Raw genomic sequence first — 15932 nt, 5'->3', positions numbered from 1 at the left:
ATTAATAATAAAGATTTGTTACTACTACTACTCTTAGTGTAAGTTTCCAATAACACAAAAATAAGGAGCACTATGGTACCATGGTTAATTTATATTGAGACACTCATAATCCAAGTACAGAGTTTTGGAAGGCAAAAATGAAAATATGGCCAAAAATTAAAATCTTGAGGTTGGTGCTAGTGATAGAGAAAATGAAATAGCTGGAGCAATAAAAAGCAACTGCTTTAAATATGGTCTGGAATGTTGCTGGCATTCATGATGATTCACAAATACGACTAACAAAAACTATATTATGCAGAAAATATAAAATTAAATTTATCTGCTCCAAGTAAGACAATATCCCCCAACTTGAGTGTAAGATTCTGTTTTGGAACCTATCCAAGAAAATGTCAAAGTTTAATATACTAGATCAGGGGTGTCATCATGGCAGCATCACATGACATGTTGGGACTTTTTTCTACTTCGCTAAACCAGGTGTGAGTGTGGCCAACATGTGATGCATCTGGCCTGTGGGCTGGGAGCTTGACGGCCCTGTACTAGATTATCTAATCTGAAGGTTTAGCACTTTAACACTGAGCAATGGTTGTTCCATACCTTAAATCAGAAACAAATGTTTAAAAATGTAGCATAATCTACTTTACAGTTTACTTAGATGCCACAGTCCTTTTTTACTCCAAGTGACTGGATTGACAAATGCTCACCATCTTAATCTGTCTCTAGCAATAATCCGAAGCTCTTCCAAGGTGAAATTCCTGTAAAGCAAGCTTAGTACTGAATGGCTTCGTGGAAATATTGATGCAGTTCCTCTGAAAGCATGATTAGTTACTGCCGCCTTCTGGAATATTTTTATTTTCCACTCTAGTCTATTTTGATATTTTATGGAGATCTTCAATCTATGTACTAACCTGGTCCAACTCTATGTTGTGGTTAGCCGGCAGCAGGTGCAGACAGTGGAGGAGAGCGAGGACTCAGAGGAGGGGCCGGGATCATCAGGGAGTGGACTGCTGCATTCAGGGATGGTGGGGGCTGGCAGCAGTGACAAGGTTTCAGAAGAGCCTGTGCTAAGTGCACGGGAGCGCAGGATGATTTTGTAGGAGGGAACAGCTGAAGCTGCACAGACGACTCGGGAGTAAGGAGGCCATGTAATGGCCCTTCCCTCTAGGCAATATAAGCCTGGTTGCAAACGGTTTTTGCTTTTGCAGAAGGCAAAAAATGTTCGAAGGATTAGGTGTGGTGATAACTGATTTATTTGAAGGTTTTTCTAATTGGACTACATGGCTGCAAGCCAACTGTTAACTACAAAGAGGTATTTGTAGAGTAAAACCGTGAACATTTCAGTTTTTGAGTTTATCTTTTTTTGGTTTCGGGGAATTCAGCTGGGTCAGAACAATTTAGCTTTTGAGCCAGGTTCTGTTAGCTGCTAAGAATATACCAGGGATCTCTTTGATCCTCACATCTATTGTTTTTTTCTTCCATTTCCCTCAAAAGTTACCACATTTTCAATTCAACAATTAAAAGGAATAATTTGAAAAAGACATTTCATATACTCCTACAAGTTTAATTTCCTGAAATATCAAATTTGATTTAAAGTTAACTACCATGTTTCCCATAAAATAAGGCCAGGTCTTTTTTTTTTTTTTTTTTGAGCCCTGAAAAAACGGCTAGGCCGTCTTTTCGGTGGTGACTTAATTCCCCCCCTTGCATCCTTACCTAGAGTGCCCCGTGAGCAGCCATGCCTCGCCACCAGCCGTTCCTAATGGGCAATCATGGCGGAGCATGGAGAGATCCCAACTCCCGCCAAGCACCTTTGCTGCAGACCTGAGACCTTTGGCACCCGCTGCTACTGCTTCCTCCATCGCCGTTGCTTTCCCTTCTACCCTTGCCGCTGCGGCGTTTGGAGCTGCTGCTGCGTTTGGACCGCCGCCGCTGTGGTGCTCCAAACACGGCAGCAGCTCCAAACTCGGAAGCGGCGGTGGTGCTCCAAACGCAGCGGCAGCTCCAAACACGGCGGCGGCACAGGTAGAAAGGAAGCAACGGAGGCGGAGGAAGCAGCAGCGGTAGGCGCCGAAGGTCTTGAGTCTGCAGCAAAGGTGCTTGGAGGCAGTAGGGAGCTCTCTGTGCTCTGTCATGAGGAGTGCCCGTTAGGAGTGGCTGGTGGCAAGGCATGGCTGCCCGCAGGGCACTCCTAACGGCAAGTCCCCCCCGCCCTTCCCATTTTGCACGTTTTAAAATAGGCCTAAATTTGGGGGGAGGGGCTTAATTTCATTTTATGCCTAGAAAACATGCTGGGTCTTCCTATTGGGGGGGCATATTGTTGGAGAAACATGGTAATCCTTACAAGGTGTATTATTACCTTTATTTATTTAGACCTGACCTTTATTGTTTCATTACTTACTTTCCTGTGGTGAATTGTGCATTCATTTAGAGTGCTTTGAACAGAAGTTAAATCCAGTGTCTCCTTGTAACAAATTCCTTTTTGTTCCAGGCCATTGAAAAAGATTTTCCTCAATATTTTATATTGGGGTTTTTCATCATATGTTAAATTAGAGACATTTTTTAAAAATCTGGCTATTTCACCTGGAAAAAACATAACAGACCAGTTAACGCACACCAGTAATCTAATTTTAATCATATAAGTATTTACTTAAGTTATGTATTTCTCTAGTTCCTCATTCTACTTTCAACATTGGCTAATCAAATGCCTTTATGACAAATATAGATTTTTCCATTGTATCAAATACACATATTTTATCAGGCTTTTTCAGAGAATTCAAATAAAGTTTATATTGCTTTTCATGTCACTATAACCACTGGTTACATCAAGGCCCACTTAAGTTTATTCTACTGACCAATTAAACATGTACATTAACTTAATGTAGTTAGTTGACAGTTTGGAATGAATAGCTGAAAAAGTTGTTGTTTCTACAAGCCTACAAATAAATACAAACACACCAGTTTATTTCATGCCATGTAACAGGAAAATATTTAAATATGGATGAAGTACAAATAACTCAGAGCTTAGAGCTATTAATACTGAACTCCAGATTTTATTCTAGAAGGATACATCTGAAAAGGAAAAAAAGATGGGGGGTAGGGCTAGAAAACTCAAATGTATACCTTTAAAGTAAAGGTGAGTACATAACCCTTTACTTAGTACTCAACCTAGTTGTGAAGAATTGGAGACAAGCACATAGTGATTCATCAATGTAAAGAAAATAAACATTCACAATTTGCACTGGAGACTATTTGATCCATGGTACGGTTCATGCTATTTCTGTGGTCTTATAACTTGCCTTATGATCTCTTGACTTCCCTGCATTTTTGTAGTGTTCAAAAATGCAATTGATATGGCTGCTACTATTACACCTGTAGAATTGTTTGTTTGATTTTTCAGCTTAAGAACAAGTTCCAAAAGTGGATTATACATAAAGTATTTCTTGTGAGCCACTCGGTTATACTGCAAGTCTTTTCAAACAAACAAACAACCCACCAAAAATGTTAAGTTTATTTGAATGTTACATTTAAAAATGAAATATTTTATATAAAATGGAAACAGTAATCTTCCTAGAAAATGTCAAAATGTTCATTCCACATATAATAAAGGTGATACCCAGAACAATTGTCTTCGTACAGTTATTCATTGAACAAAGGGGAGCTAGATATAAGGCCTAATGGCAGCACCCGACCAATCTTCTTGGGTTAAAAACGTTATCTAAACTCAGCCCTGCTTAGTGCTGGAAGAGAAGACTACCGGAGAATTTCAGGCTTATTGGAAATTTTTTAAAAATCCTAAAAGAAGGCAATGAGAAATTACATCAATATTATTGTAAAAAAAACTGCCTAGTCATCAAAAATGAGATCAACCTCCTCAGAGGACATCTTAATCCTTTTATTATATAAATTGTGTTAGTAAATCAAAGTGAACCAGAGGTTTGTTAGCAAAAGTAACTTAAAATGAAATGAAAATAGGGAAGTCCAGTGTAAGAAACTTGTCAAAATAATAATAATAATAAAAGGCTACCATCTCTCCAGAATGCTTGCAGTTATTCAAATTCATAACCAGAAACCCTGCTAGAATGTGTACCACAACTTAGATAATATTATCAAGGCCAAAAAAATTACCAAAGCAGTTTCTGTGAAGCATCGAACAAGCTAAAAAAAAATCCTTTATAAAAAACAAGAGAATGGAGTATAAATTCAGAAGGCATGCAAGGACATAATATGGGTTACTGTGATGACCCAGAGTATATCAGAAATATAACAAAACCCAAAACATAACTAAAAGTCCTTTAATGCCTTCAACTTGGCTTCACTGTTTTGTTTGTTTTGGCTTCACAGTGGAGGAGTAAACTATTTTCAAAATAACATTTAAAGGGAAAGAAACACAGTTTAAATTCAAAGAGCCGATAACGAAGCAAAAACCAAAAACAAACTGCATTGAATAAAGTTCCACGACAGACCAGGATAGATAATTCCCAACTTCAGGAAGATAACCAGGGACAGTCCGTTGGAAGAACGCCAACCAAGATAAACCTTTATGAATAAAACACTAATTTGTCTCCAGCGTCTGTTAGCACGCAGGTCCAACCTTTTATGCAGATCTCACACCTGCAACCCATGAAGAGGATCATGGCCCTCTCCTCCCAAGTAGACCACATTTTACCCTGATCCTCTCCTCCCTGCATGCCCTAGGATGGATAGGGGGTGGGCCTGGGTCCTCCTCTGATTGCTCAGCCGGCCTCTACCCTTCCCCAGCCTCCTCCACCACGTCTGGAGCCACACTTCCACTCCCTGTTGACTGTTCCTCCTCTTCCTCAGAGTCAGTCTCCTCTGGGAGTATGACAGGTTACAACAAACAACATAATAATTGTGGGCCTATTTGGGCTAAAAGCATTAATGATTAAAATTATAGAAATACCTTCTAATAAAGTTATAAAAGGCTGGGTAGTAAAGGAGACAGGGGCATGAAAAAATTGTCAAGATGCTGCAGAGAAACTAAATGAATTATCCTGGATATGTATAACAATATTCATACATGAATTAATACACATAGAAACTCTGAGGCACTGATACACCCCAATGCACTAGAAATTGGAAAAATGACCGAATATTATGATGTTTTAGACCCCCAAGGAATACTAAAAACAAATCAAGAGTTCAGGGAGCAAGGGCTGAATACAGATTGGTGGCCATACCTCCAGCTCAAAACAAGGTATAAAAAAGATGTGGAAGAATACAGAAGTAAAACCAACCCAATTAGATAAACTTTTAGAGAGTACAGACGAAAAAGTAATCTCAAACATGTATAGTTATCAGAGTTTGAAATGGCAGAGGAATTAGTTAAGGACCCAATGATAGCATGGGTAAGGAATGTAGGGCACAATATTCAATTGGAAGACTGGGAAAGAATTTGGAAAAAAAAATTACAAAATAACGAAATCAACGGTATATAAAGAGAACCAATACAAAATGTGTTATCAGTGGTATCTGGCCTCTTTGAGATGAGCTAATATGTATCCAAATTTAAGCCCACTTTGTTGAAAATGCAAACAAACAAGGGGTACCTTCTTTTATGCTTGGTGGCTTTGCCCGAAGAATAAAAAATATTGGACAAAAATACGGAGATGGATAAAAGAAATTACGAGCATTCAATTAGAATTTAAGGCAGAATTTTTTTTAACTGGGAATAATAAAAGGTGAATATGGAAAAGAAATAAGATATTTAATTTTACATATAATTACAGCAGCAAGGATAGCCCTTGCACAATGTTGGGAGGGTGATTGGATGCCAGTAGAAAACTTAATAATCCAAAAAGTCTACGATTGCGCTGAAATGGACAAACTTACCCTAAGATTAAAAGAAAAGGAAGACTCAAAATATTATTCAGTCTGGGAAAACTGGTATAATTGGATAAATAATAGAAACCAGAGAGTAAATAATAAGGAAGGAGTAGGAGTACTGCCCAGCTATATGAAATAAGTATTAGAATATTGTTTGAAAGAAAGCACTGTCTTAACTAATTTGTAATGTATACATTTTTGTTTTTGTTTCATTTTTAATTAAATGCTTTGTATTTTGTATATATCTTTTTAACGTTTAATAAAGTTTTTTCTAAACTTTAAAACTTTAAAAAAGAAAAAAGAAACTCTGAAATAGTGACATAAATAGTTCCTTGAAATTCAGTTGGCAGGACCAGATGGTATTCAGCCACAGACAAGTCAAAATATATAAATGCTGATCTCTTAACAGTATTATATGTCCTTAAATCCACCTCTCTATTAGAGTAAGTACTAGAGGAAAATTCATCTTTAATCCGGGGAAAGTACCATAGTTAATGGTTTTAGGGAGCAATGTAAGAAGTGATAGGCTACTTAGTTTAATATTTGTTTCAAGTGAACTATTAGAAACATTAGCAAACTTTTCAAGCCAATAGGACACATCTTGCTGAATAATAATTTGTTTTTATAGAAACAATCCCACTAGGTTCCAGTTCTTCTAAAAGTGTCAACAAGTCTTTTGTAAAGGAGATTGCAATGGACATTGTTTACTTGAATTACCAATACTGATGTCACTGTTGTTCATAATCCGGAGGTGGCTAATTTTGCTGATAACACCAAATAATTCAAGTCACTTAAAACAGATCACTCAAGAGTTTCTAGCAAGGGGAATTGGCATTAACACAACATATGTACTCATAGTTTTAAAACTACATTTTAAAACTGCATTAATAAAGTTTTCCTAACAAATAACTTTAAGGAAGTAGCTATATCTTGGTAAATGCTATTCATTATAGAATTATGAGGACCAAAAGGAAAAAGGAAAAACCACCCATTATCACATGCAGGTTGTTCATCTCCTATGAAGAAAGGCAAATTTCATACTGACAATCATGAGGAAATATAAAAGTGCTCTTAAATAACATACATATTTTGCAGAAACAAACACTTTGCAGAATAATTCTTTCCAAGTAAGCTTTAAATATCTTCAACAAAATAATTTAGGTTTTGCCAAACTTAACAGTGTGCTGGTATATACTATATAATTACAGCATTTTAACTTCTTGTGTGAACATTTTGTCTCAGAATTGTAGAGCAAGTTAAATTGAACAAACAGAAGCAAGATAGCAACCTAGCAGCAACGCTTTTTTAACAAAACAAAAATAAATATGGTATTCAGTATCCACTTTTTCTAACTTTCTTTCAAAACCATCATTAGCTACCTATTGTGGGATTTTGGTATTTTACAAAAAAATAACATTAGCCACCTATTCCTTTATCTCTCACTGAATGAAGCACCTCTATGGCATGTCTATAAAGCACACATCATTCTTTTCTTTTAGAAAAACATCAAATCAACTTGACTTGAGGTGGCCAAATATCAAGGATAGTTCATTTTTATGGAAGGTGTAAGACACTCTTTATTCAAGGTCGCTCTAAAAGGCAATACAGAATGCTGTGCCAGCTGAAGGCAGAAGCAGGAAAGAGAAAAATATTTTGACCAGGTCCATAGCTCGATAAGCTTGGAGGAAACAGAAGGATATCCTTTTCTCTACCACTGTGAAGGTGCACCTTTCAGCTTTTTCAAGCCAAGTTTGAAATAGAAATATTGGCCATTTGGAATCATAAACTAGGCAATTTGAGCGGCCATCCTCAAGTGACATATATAATAATGCGCACATGTGTTTGCACTTACCACAGTTTTCTCCTGCAGAAGCCCACCTTGTTACTGAATCAGGCAGTTCATCAAGAAGCCTAGAACCAAAAGAATGAGCCACTTGTGAGATTGGGGGCAGAATAGTAACCCTCCCTTTGGAAGCTAACAAATTCTATTCTCTTTGGGAGCCAAGAATAGTTAGCAAATCTCCATCTCTTTTATATTAACTCTTTATAGACAGATATTAGACTACACAGAATTATGGCCAAGAAAATAAATTCACAAGAACTCCTGCCAAACTTTTTGTTATATAGTATAGATTAATAGCCACATTTTAAAGAGATCACCTGAATCCTCCTTGTTGCTCACAAATAGATTTTATACACTGATGGTATTTGATAAATTTGCTATTCTTATTTATGTTTATTCAGTTTAGTGAGGCTTATTCCCAAGTAAATATACGGAATACTAATCTAATGTAATTCCAAAATTGCACCAAATCAAGAGTTTCTTGCTTAATAAATTTCTAGGTTAAATTGTACATTCTTTTCTATAGTACAAAATGCTATAGCAAAGATTATGCCTACCTACAATGCGCTTCTTCTACCTTTCAAATTATCTCTACAAGATAAGGACTGAAAACCTTGGGAGTTGTGCTTATCGCAGCCTTCAAATCTTCTCTTAAAAATACTTTTAACAGAGGAAAAATTAAAATATTTAAAAAGAGAGAGAGAGACCAAAAATGGACCTTGAAGGTCCCAATATTTTAACTTTTTTTTACTAGGAAGTTTCCAGTGGCTTTCACCTCCTATCCTGACTCCATTAGCAGAAGCTGGCCTGAAGTCAACATGTATGTCAATTGCTTGCTTATACAGGCTTAATCCACCCCAGCGTCCACATCTTTCTATGCTAAAACAAGTGCGCGTGCGCGCACACACACACACACACACACACACTCCCATACACAAATTCAGTAGCCCAGAATAAACACATAATAGTCTTTACTACTGGATTGTACTGTACTGATCCCTGGTCTAGATCACTGTCAGTTCCATTATGCCCCAAAGGAAAGAATCCAAAGGAAAGAATGCATGGTAGAGGGTGCCCAGCTTGAGCACATCAAGCAAAAGAGAGATCACCATCTCTCGCAGTAATCAGTTTCACAGTTTAAATGTTCTATGAATCTTTGTTTTTTGGTAGCTTTGGAAATGAAAAAAAAATCCTTTTGTAATTCAACAGGTTTATCATTTCTTTAATATGAGGAAGATTCAACAGCAGAACTATTGTCTATAGCAGGGGTCTCCAATCCTGGCACCTTTAAGACTGGTGGACTTCAACTCCCAGAATTCCTCAGCCAGTTTTGCTGGCAGGCCCCTGGTCTGCTGGCTGAGGAATTCTGGGAGTTGAATTCTACCAGTCTTAAAGGTGCCAAGTTTAGAGACCCCTGGTCTATAGCATCTTCTTTCTTTCAAAGCAAGACTGGCCAGTATTTAAGTATAGCTTTGATAGGAAGTTCTGTCCTATAGGAAAAAAAACCATCACTAAATTTACTGTGAAAGAGGCAAAAGAAACAGAATGCCTCCTACTGGTCTAGATATGGACCTTGCGATGTATGAGGGAGGGGAAAGCATACTAGCCAAAAGAATAAAAATAATAGCCCATATGCAAGCAGGTCTTTAAGAATCTGCTCCCTTAAAAAAGGCTCATGTATGCTGAATATTTGTAAAATCTAAAGACAGATACTAAAAGTGCACAGTGAAAAACCTAATCCTATGCCATGTTGCATTCTAAAATAAAATGTCTAAAAGTACCATTACAATCAAACTATAGCGATGTATTCTGAGTCAGTATTTATATCCTTACATTATCAAATAATTGTTTGCAATTGGTTAAATCAAAGACCAAAATTAGATATAGCCCAATAATATTCCTTGTGTTAGTATAAAGCATTTCCATTTAGGTGGACAAGGCAATTGATGTTTGTCAACCTCCCTTCCTTATATCAGTCAGTCTGTTTAGGTGTCTTTAAGTTAGTTCTGACTCCTGACAACTTCCTGGACAAGTCCCTACAGTTTTCTTCAACAAAGGTTTTTTGGAAGAGGTTTACCCATCACCTCCTTCCTAGGGCTAAAAGACAGAAGTTGACCAATGGTCACTCAGGTGGTTTTATCCCTAAGGTGGAACTCATGGTCTTCTGGGTTCTGGCCCGTAGCCATATTCCAGAGACAACAGAAAAACAACTTCCCTATTTCAGCTTTTATGCAGGTTTACATTAGATATGCATGGCAGACCCTGGGAAAATAGCAAGAAAGTTATTTTGAAAAAAGAAGCAGTTGATGGATGCTTACATTTTCCTCTTGACCAACTTCTAATTTTTCTCTGCCTCCATTATTGTAATGTCCAGTATGAGAGCTGCCATGGGCAGCAATCTTAGAATCTCAAGAATCAGATATGCCTCCACTTTCTTCTCTCCAGCACACTCTATCCCATCCACATATGTTTCACCAGGCCACTTAAAGATCTATCAGTCATTTTCACGTAATGTATTAAACTTAACTACTGGGTTCACTAAAATGCTAGGAGAGCAAGGATCAAACCCACAATCCATTTTAGCAAACACTAATCCCAGATATTGCGCCAGTCACCACAATACACACCCATATGAAGTCAAGATTTTTACACACCCAATGTCAGTATTTTGGCAAATATAAGGAACAAAATGCTGTGTAAAAGAGTCACAGTAGCCAAATGGGAAGTGGCCATCTGAAAAAGAACTGTTGGACAACAACTTGCCAAAGTAATAAGGGAAGAAAGTTAAGTTTTGCAGTCCTTGTCTTGGAGTCAGCTTGAATCTAACTTGATCTTGTGCTCAGATTCATTTTCTGTCTTTCACCACCAGCATTATAGGCATTTCTTCAGCTGTTTTGTTTTCCACAGCCCTTCAGAAAACCCAGACAGAGAGGGTGTCAGGGTAATGATGATTTCAAAGCTAACCAGCTGTTATAATACTGTAATGTAATGATGATGCAATGGTAGTCTTGAGTCAGCAGGGTTATTTCACAGTTTCAGTCATAAATTGACTTCCATAGGACCTTACTTCATACTTAAGTAGTCAGTAGAGTGGTGTGCATAAGTGCACTAATGTGCCTATTGTCCCTGTCATTGTATTTTTATTCTCTTGTTCTTGTTTTTTTTTATATAAATTCCAATAAATAAATAAATACACCACTTTAAGAGGCTGTAATATAAGAGAGGCCCTGTTGTGGTGTGTCTCTGTGTGTGCTTCCGTGCTGTAATTTGCTGATGGCTGTTTGTTCAAGGCCTGTCTCAAAGTACTTGTATGTATATCTCTTTTTGTATGGATAAAACTTATATGTACTATATGTACACTATATATAAATTACAAACCTCTCTGTGAACTGTATTTGCTCCTGGGTTGTCTCACCTAGTCACATTGTGTGCACTTTGACAGAGGGGCTGCTTGTGGACAATTATATCAAGCATATATATTGCCATTTTTTGCCAGTAATTAATGAGGCACATAGCAGAATGGTCTGCAAGATCCTGAAAAATCTTCATGGGCCTGCTGGAAATTACTCAAACCCATACTCATCCCAAGTAGGCTATCTAAATTTGGCCTAAATACAATAGTCTTAACTGTATTAAGAGTTATCTAAGCACAGGAAAGGGCTGACAGAGTTGCTCTTCACATTTAGATCACTATACATCTGCTCCGAGATGAAAATGAGATCTAAACTGCCTTACCTACCCCATGAATTCACCATACATCCCATGAATTCACAAATGTTACTCAAACCAGTCCGAAGACCATGAAAACTGAAGACATAGCACAACTTAGCATTAGCCCAAGATTTTCTGGATTAGTTCATCGGTCATGTGTTTGGATAAAGGTGTTTGCACAGCATGCTACCTTCTCCACCCTATCACTCACAAGCATGTCATTCAAACAGGGCTATCAAATAGTGTTTAAAACCATGGGGAAAAAAATCAGAGATAAAGCTTTTGTTACATGTTAATTAAAAAATGTTGCAGAATGTTTTTTAGATCAAGGGTCCCCAACCTCCAGGCTGCGGATGTGGCCTATTTGCAATTGGGCCGCAGGCATGGCAGGCCGGTACACAAACACAGCTCGACTCGCACAAGTGGTGGGCCGATGCACACATGCATGCGAGTCAACTAGTTGAACTGCATGTGCATGTGCGTGCACGCTGGCTGGCCGCTTACATGAATTGAACTGCATGCGCATGTGCACCAGCCCATGTGGCCCGTTTCTCCTCTCCCCCCGCTGGGCTGCCAAGTCACAAGGTTGGGGCACTGCTGCTCTAGGTACAGAACAAATGAAACAGTACAACTAGTCCACAACTTACAACAGTTCATTTAGTGACCTTTCAAAGCTATAACAGCACTGAAAAGACTGACTTACGAGCATTGCAGCATCCCCAAGGTAATGTGATCAAATTTCAGATGCTTGGCAACTGACACATATTTATGACGTCTGCCGTGTTCCAAGATCATCTGATCACTTTTCTGACAAACAAAGTCAATGGGGAAGCCAGATTCATTTAACATCCAGGTTATTAGCTTAACAACTGCAGTGATTCACTTAACGACTGTGGCAAGAGAGATTGTAAAATGGGTCAAAATTCACTTAACCAATGTCTTACCTAGCAACAGAAATGTTGGCCTCATTTGTGATCTAAGTCGAGAACCACCTGTACAGAATTCATCTGTCCTTGTTTAATTGTTTTAAAAATCTACACACCAGATTATGCTTAGGCCCCATTGTGTGATCTATATTGTGCCACAATATAAGGAACTGCTTCTTTCCAAGCACAGGTGTTTAACCACTTGTGGAATTTGTGACAGTGCTAAACAAGCGATACTTATGATTGATCCTCAGACCTCACACCATCCCTGAGGTCATGTGACAGTGATCTGGACACTCAGCAGTCAATGGGAAGCCAGCAGGAAGTGGTATATGAGGTCCTCGCTTAACAACTTGCACAGTGTTTGCTTAGCAACAGGAACTGGAACTGCTGTTGCTAAATGGTATGGTCACATGGCATCACAATATATGATTATGTTGCTTAGTGCAATTCCAGTTCAAACCCAATTCTCATTGTTAACAGAGAACTATCTGTAATACTAATAATTTAAGTGAAATAGACTAGTTTGTCTGTACCAAATCTGGAGTCCTCCTGTTGCTTAAGCTAATAATTCCTTTCATTCCAGAAAGACTAATGCATGCTAGAATCCAAAGCCATCTTTGGCAAAAAGCTGGCTTAACACCAGACAACTTTAGCTTCACAAATTCTCCAGCAGATGCTTTCTTCATTCTTTTTGCCCAAAATCGAACTGAATTGTCAAATATGCAACGTAGCCATTTGGCTGAATACTGCATCTTATCTGACATAAAATTTACCCTTCTAATAAATATAAAGATGTTTCATATAAGAATTGAAAGGGGAAAAAGAGATATACACATTTACAAAACCTTTTCTCTGCATTAGGCTAGTTAATTTATATAATGTTGCCGTATACCAAGTATGCTAGTTAATCAGATAACACAGCTTAATGGAGAACTCATAACTACCCAAGCATTTAACTTGAGAATAACCAAATCTGGGCATTCAAAACATGGGTCTATATAATTTGTTCTTCAATCCACATTAGCACGATAAACATTGGAAATGTTTAATTTTTTGTAGTAAAATATCAAGAATCTCGAAGAGCATATATGTGTGTGTATGTGGTAATGGGACTTTGGGAACAAGATGTACCATCTTTTCATGGGGTTAACTGTTGAGTGTAGAATTATAATTTTTAAGATTAACATTGAATGAATACTGAATTGAATTAAGAGACAGGTGATGGGGAATTGTAGTGATCAAGAGTTTTAAAGGAGAAAATATTAAACAATATTGTAAAAAGTCAACATTTACAGATACAATCTGTATTATCTGCAGCCTGCAGGCTAACCTCCCTCCCTCCCTCTCTCTCTGCAGAGAGCCAATGCCAAACTGAATGTGCAGATTGATTTCTTCAGAACAAGCCATCCCTATTGTGTATCTCTGTTGTGACTTGCCCTATTTAAAACTTTTCTCCCTTTGCCACTTGTAACTCTCCACTGCAGCATAACTGGTATATTATGAGCCAAGAAACTGGCTGCGTGGGGCCCAATAATTCACTTACTTATATCCCACAGTAATGGCAGAGAGACTGCCACACAAGTTCCATTTTGCTGGGGCTAATTACATGCTTTCAGGGAAGGAAACAGGTGAAATTCCAGTTTCCTTTTGTTTTTCACACTTATGAATGGCCTTTCTGAAAATACTCTTTAAAAAGAAGGGAATAAATGGGGACAATAAAATTTCATTCAAAAGCAAGGTACCTTAAAAATAAAACTGACAACTTATCAAGAACCTTTTTTGTTATCCAATAGTAAATCAATGCCACATGCCAACATGTGTTCCAGTCAAGTTAAAGGTAATTATACAAAGTCTCTCAAGTAAACAGAATATTGTAGTTGCAACTAATAATTGTCCAGTTGTATTCAATGAGATTTGCTGCAGGATTATATTTCAGAGGTTAGTTTGTATTTTAAAAATTCAAAACCCTAAGATTCAAGACAGGTAAGATAGCTCAGCTGTCTTAGCTATCTAAAGCTGTCAAGGCTAAGAAATCCTGTACAGACTGCTTTCATCTATTTAAGTTAAAGAGATATGCACTATTGAGTAGTGGAAAACGGATGGGAGTTAAGATGGATAGGCTTAAACAATGGAGCGTTCAGAACTGACCATCTCACAATATTGTTGTGACAGCATGTAACCCCCATCCTTGAAATATAAGTTTCAAAAGTTTCATAAGAATATATTCTTTGGAGAACAAATGGGATCCAAATGTAGGTGAATACCTTTGCAGCAAAATTAGTTGGAATGTCAACTTTATGAGGCTCCTCAGAGGAGTTCTCTAGGCTGTGATTGTTTAAGAAAAGTTCATTCATTGAGGATTAATCCTGGAGCCTAACACAAGCACAACCACACATGGGTTCCCTTCCAGTGACCGGGAATGCATTACAACTGAAACAACAACAACAACCTTGTGCTTTTTGTCAAGAAAAAGCCTCATCTGTGAACCTCCTGGCAGCTTAGCAGAACCTTCTCCTGTCATCTTCATTAAAGTTGCCAGCTGCTGTCCTTTAGCAGAGATAATACAAAAGAGGAGAGGGAAGCCATTCGACTCCCTCAGCAATAAGGAGCTTGCTTTCCAATGGATTTTTTTTTTACAAAAGGGGATCAAATATTAATTAAAATAAGAACAATAAGCACAGTTAATGTTGACTGTATTCTTGCAATTCTTTCAGAAGTGTAACTTAGGGGCCAATGCTTTCCATCCAAAAATGTATTTTATTTCATACACCTATAGTTAAGGTTTGCTTTGATTTGCTAAAGGAGGTTTTTCTTTTTTTGGGGGGGGGGAGGGGGGAAGAAAGGAGGAATTGATTCATTACAAAGTGTGATCCCTGAACACATACTTTCCCAACATATACCCCATCCTTTCAATCTGTCCTGCTTTGCAGAGTTAGGGCAGAACGTGTAAATAAATAAATAACACTTTTTTTTTTTTACTTTGTTTTCGCAGCCTGCACAGCCTCAGGATGCTTCGAATTCCTCTCCCAGGGAAGACTTCCACAGATCCACTGCAACATACAGTAGCCCAAGGTTTCAAGGTCCCCTCTTCGGGATGGTGCTAAATTGGGAATTTGAAGGAGGAAAGAAAAATTATTACTGAGCTAGCTTCCCCATCATCATCACCACCACCACCACCTCTTTAAAAAAAAAACATGAAAACTATACAATTTAATGCACTAGTTCAGCAAAAGAGGGAATTGGACAGAATTATGCCGTGTTTTTTCAGCTGTCCCAGGAACTCCGCAAGGCCTGTCTTTTGGCTGCAGTCCACAGACAGGCAGCGATTTGTTGCTCCTGGGGAGGGGCAGCTTCCTCACCTCCTCCATCCCTTTGCTTGCCCTGTCACATGAACTTGATCCCCATGGCCTCTGACATGATCCAGACAGCCCATAACCCGGCACCAACACTTTTTTTTCCAAGAGCCAGGCAGTAAAACAAAGAAATAAATGTCTGCTCCTAAATTGCTAACACATGTTCCAGGAAGTCCATGGGGTCCACATTGGTCATGCCGAGACCCTTCGAGAGCAGACTAAACAGTGATGGCCTTTCCTGCTCCACTAAACCAG

The 15932-nt window shown here is 38.1% G+C and overlaps 1 protein-coding gene across 3 annotated transcripts in view; it reads right to left on the bottom strand.

The window, feature by feature from the left end:
* Positions 1-15932, bottom strand: part of VRK2 (VRK serine/threonine kinase 2) — a 54576-nt gene that overhangs the window by 4882 nt on the left and 33762 nt on the right. For all 3 annotated transcript variants that reach the window (XM_087961164.1, XM_087961161.1, XM_087961153.1), the window contains exons 9-11: positions 15304-15424; positions 7694-7752; positions 2396-2577 (exon numbers count right to left, since the gene is read on the bottom strand). In XM_087961164.1, coding sequence (XP_087817290.1) covers positions 2396-2577; positions 7694-7752; positions 15304-15424 — 362 coding nt within the window. The remainder of the gene's footprint in view (positions 1-2395; positions 2578-7693; positions 7753-15303; positions 15425-15932) is intronic.

Source organism: Notechis scutatus, chromosome 1 (genome assembly GCF_049901735.1).
Source record: "Notechis scutatus isolate UNSWTSFEM ecotype Mainland chromosome 1, rNotScu1.2, whole genome shotgun sequence".
NCBI classification, from domain to species: Eukaryota; Metazoa; Chordata; class Lepidosauria; order Squamata; family Elapidae; genus Notechis; species Notechis scutatus.
Note: the sequence above shows the minus strand (reverse complement) of the source record. Positions and strands in the feature narration are given on the sequence as shown.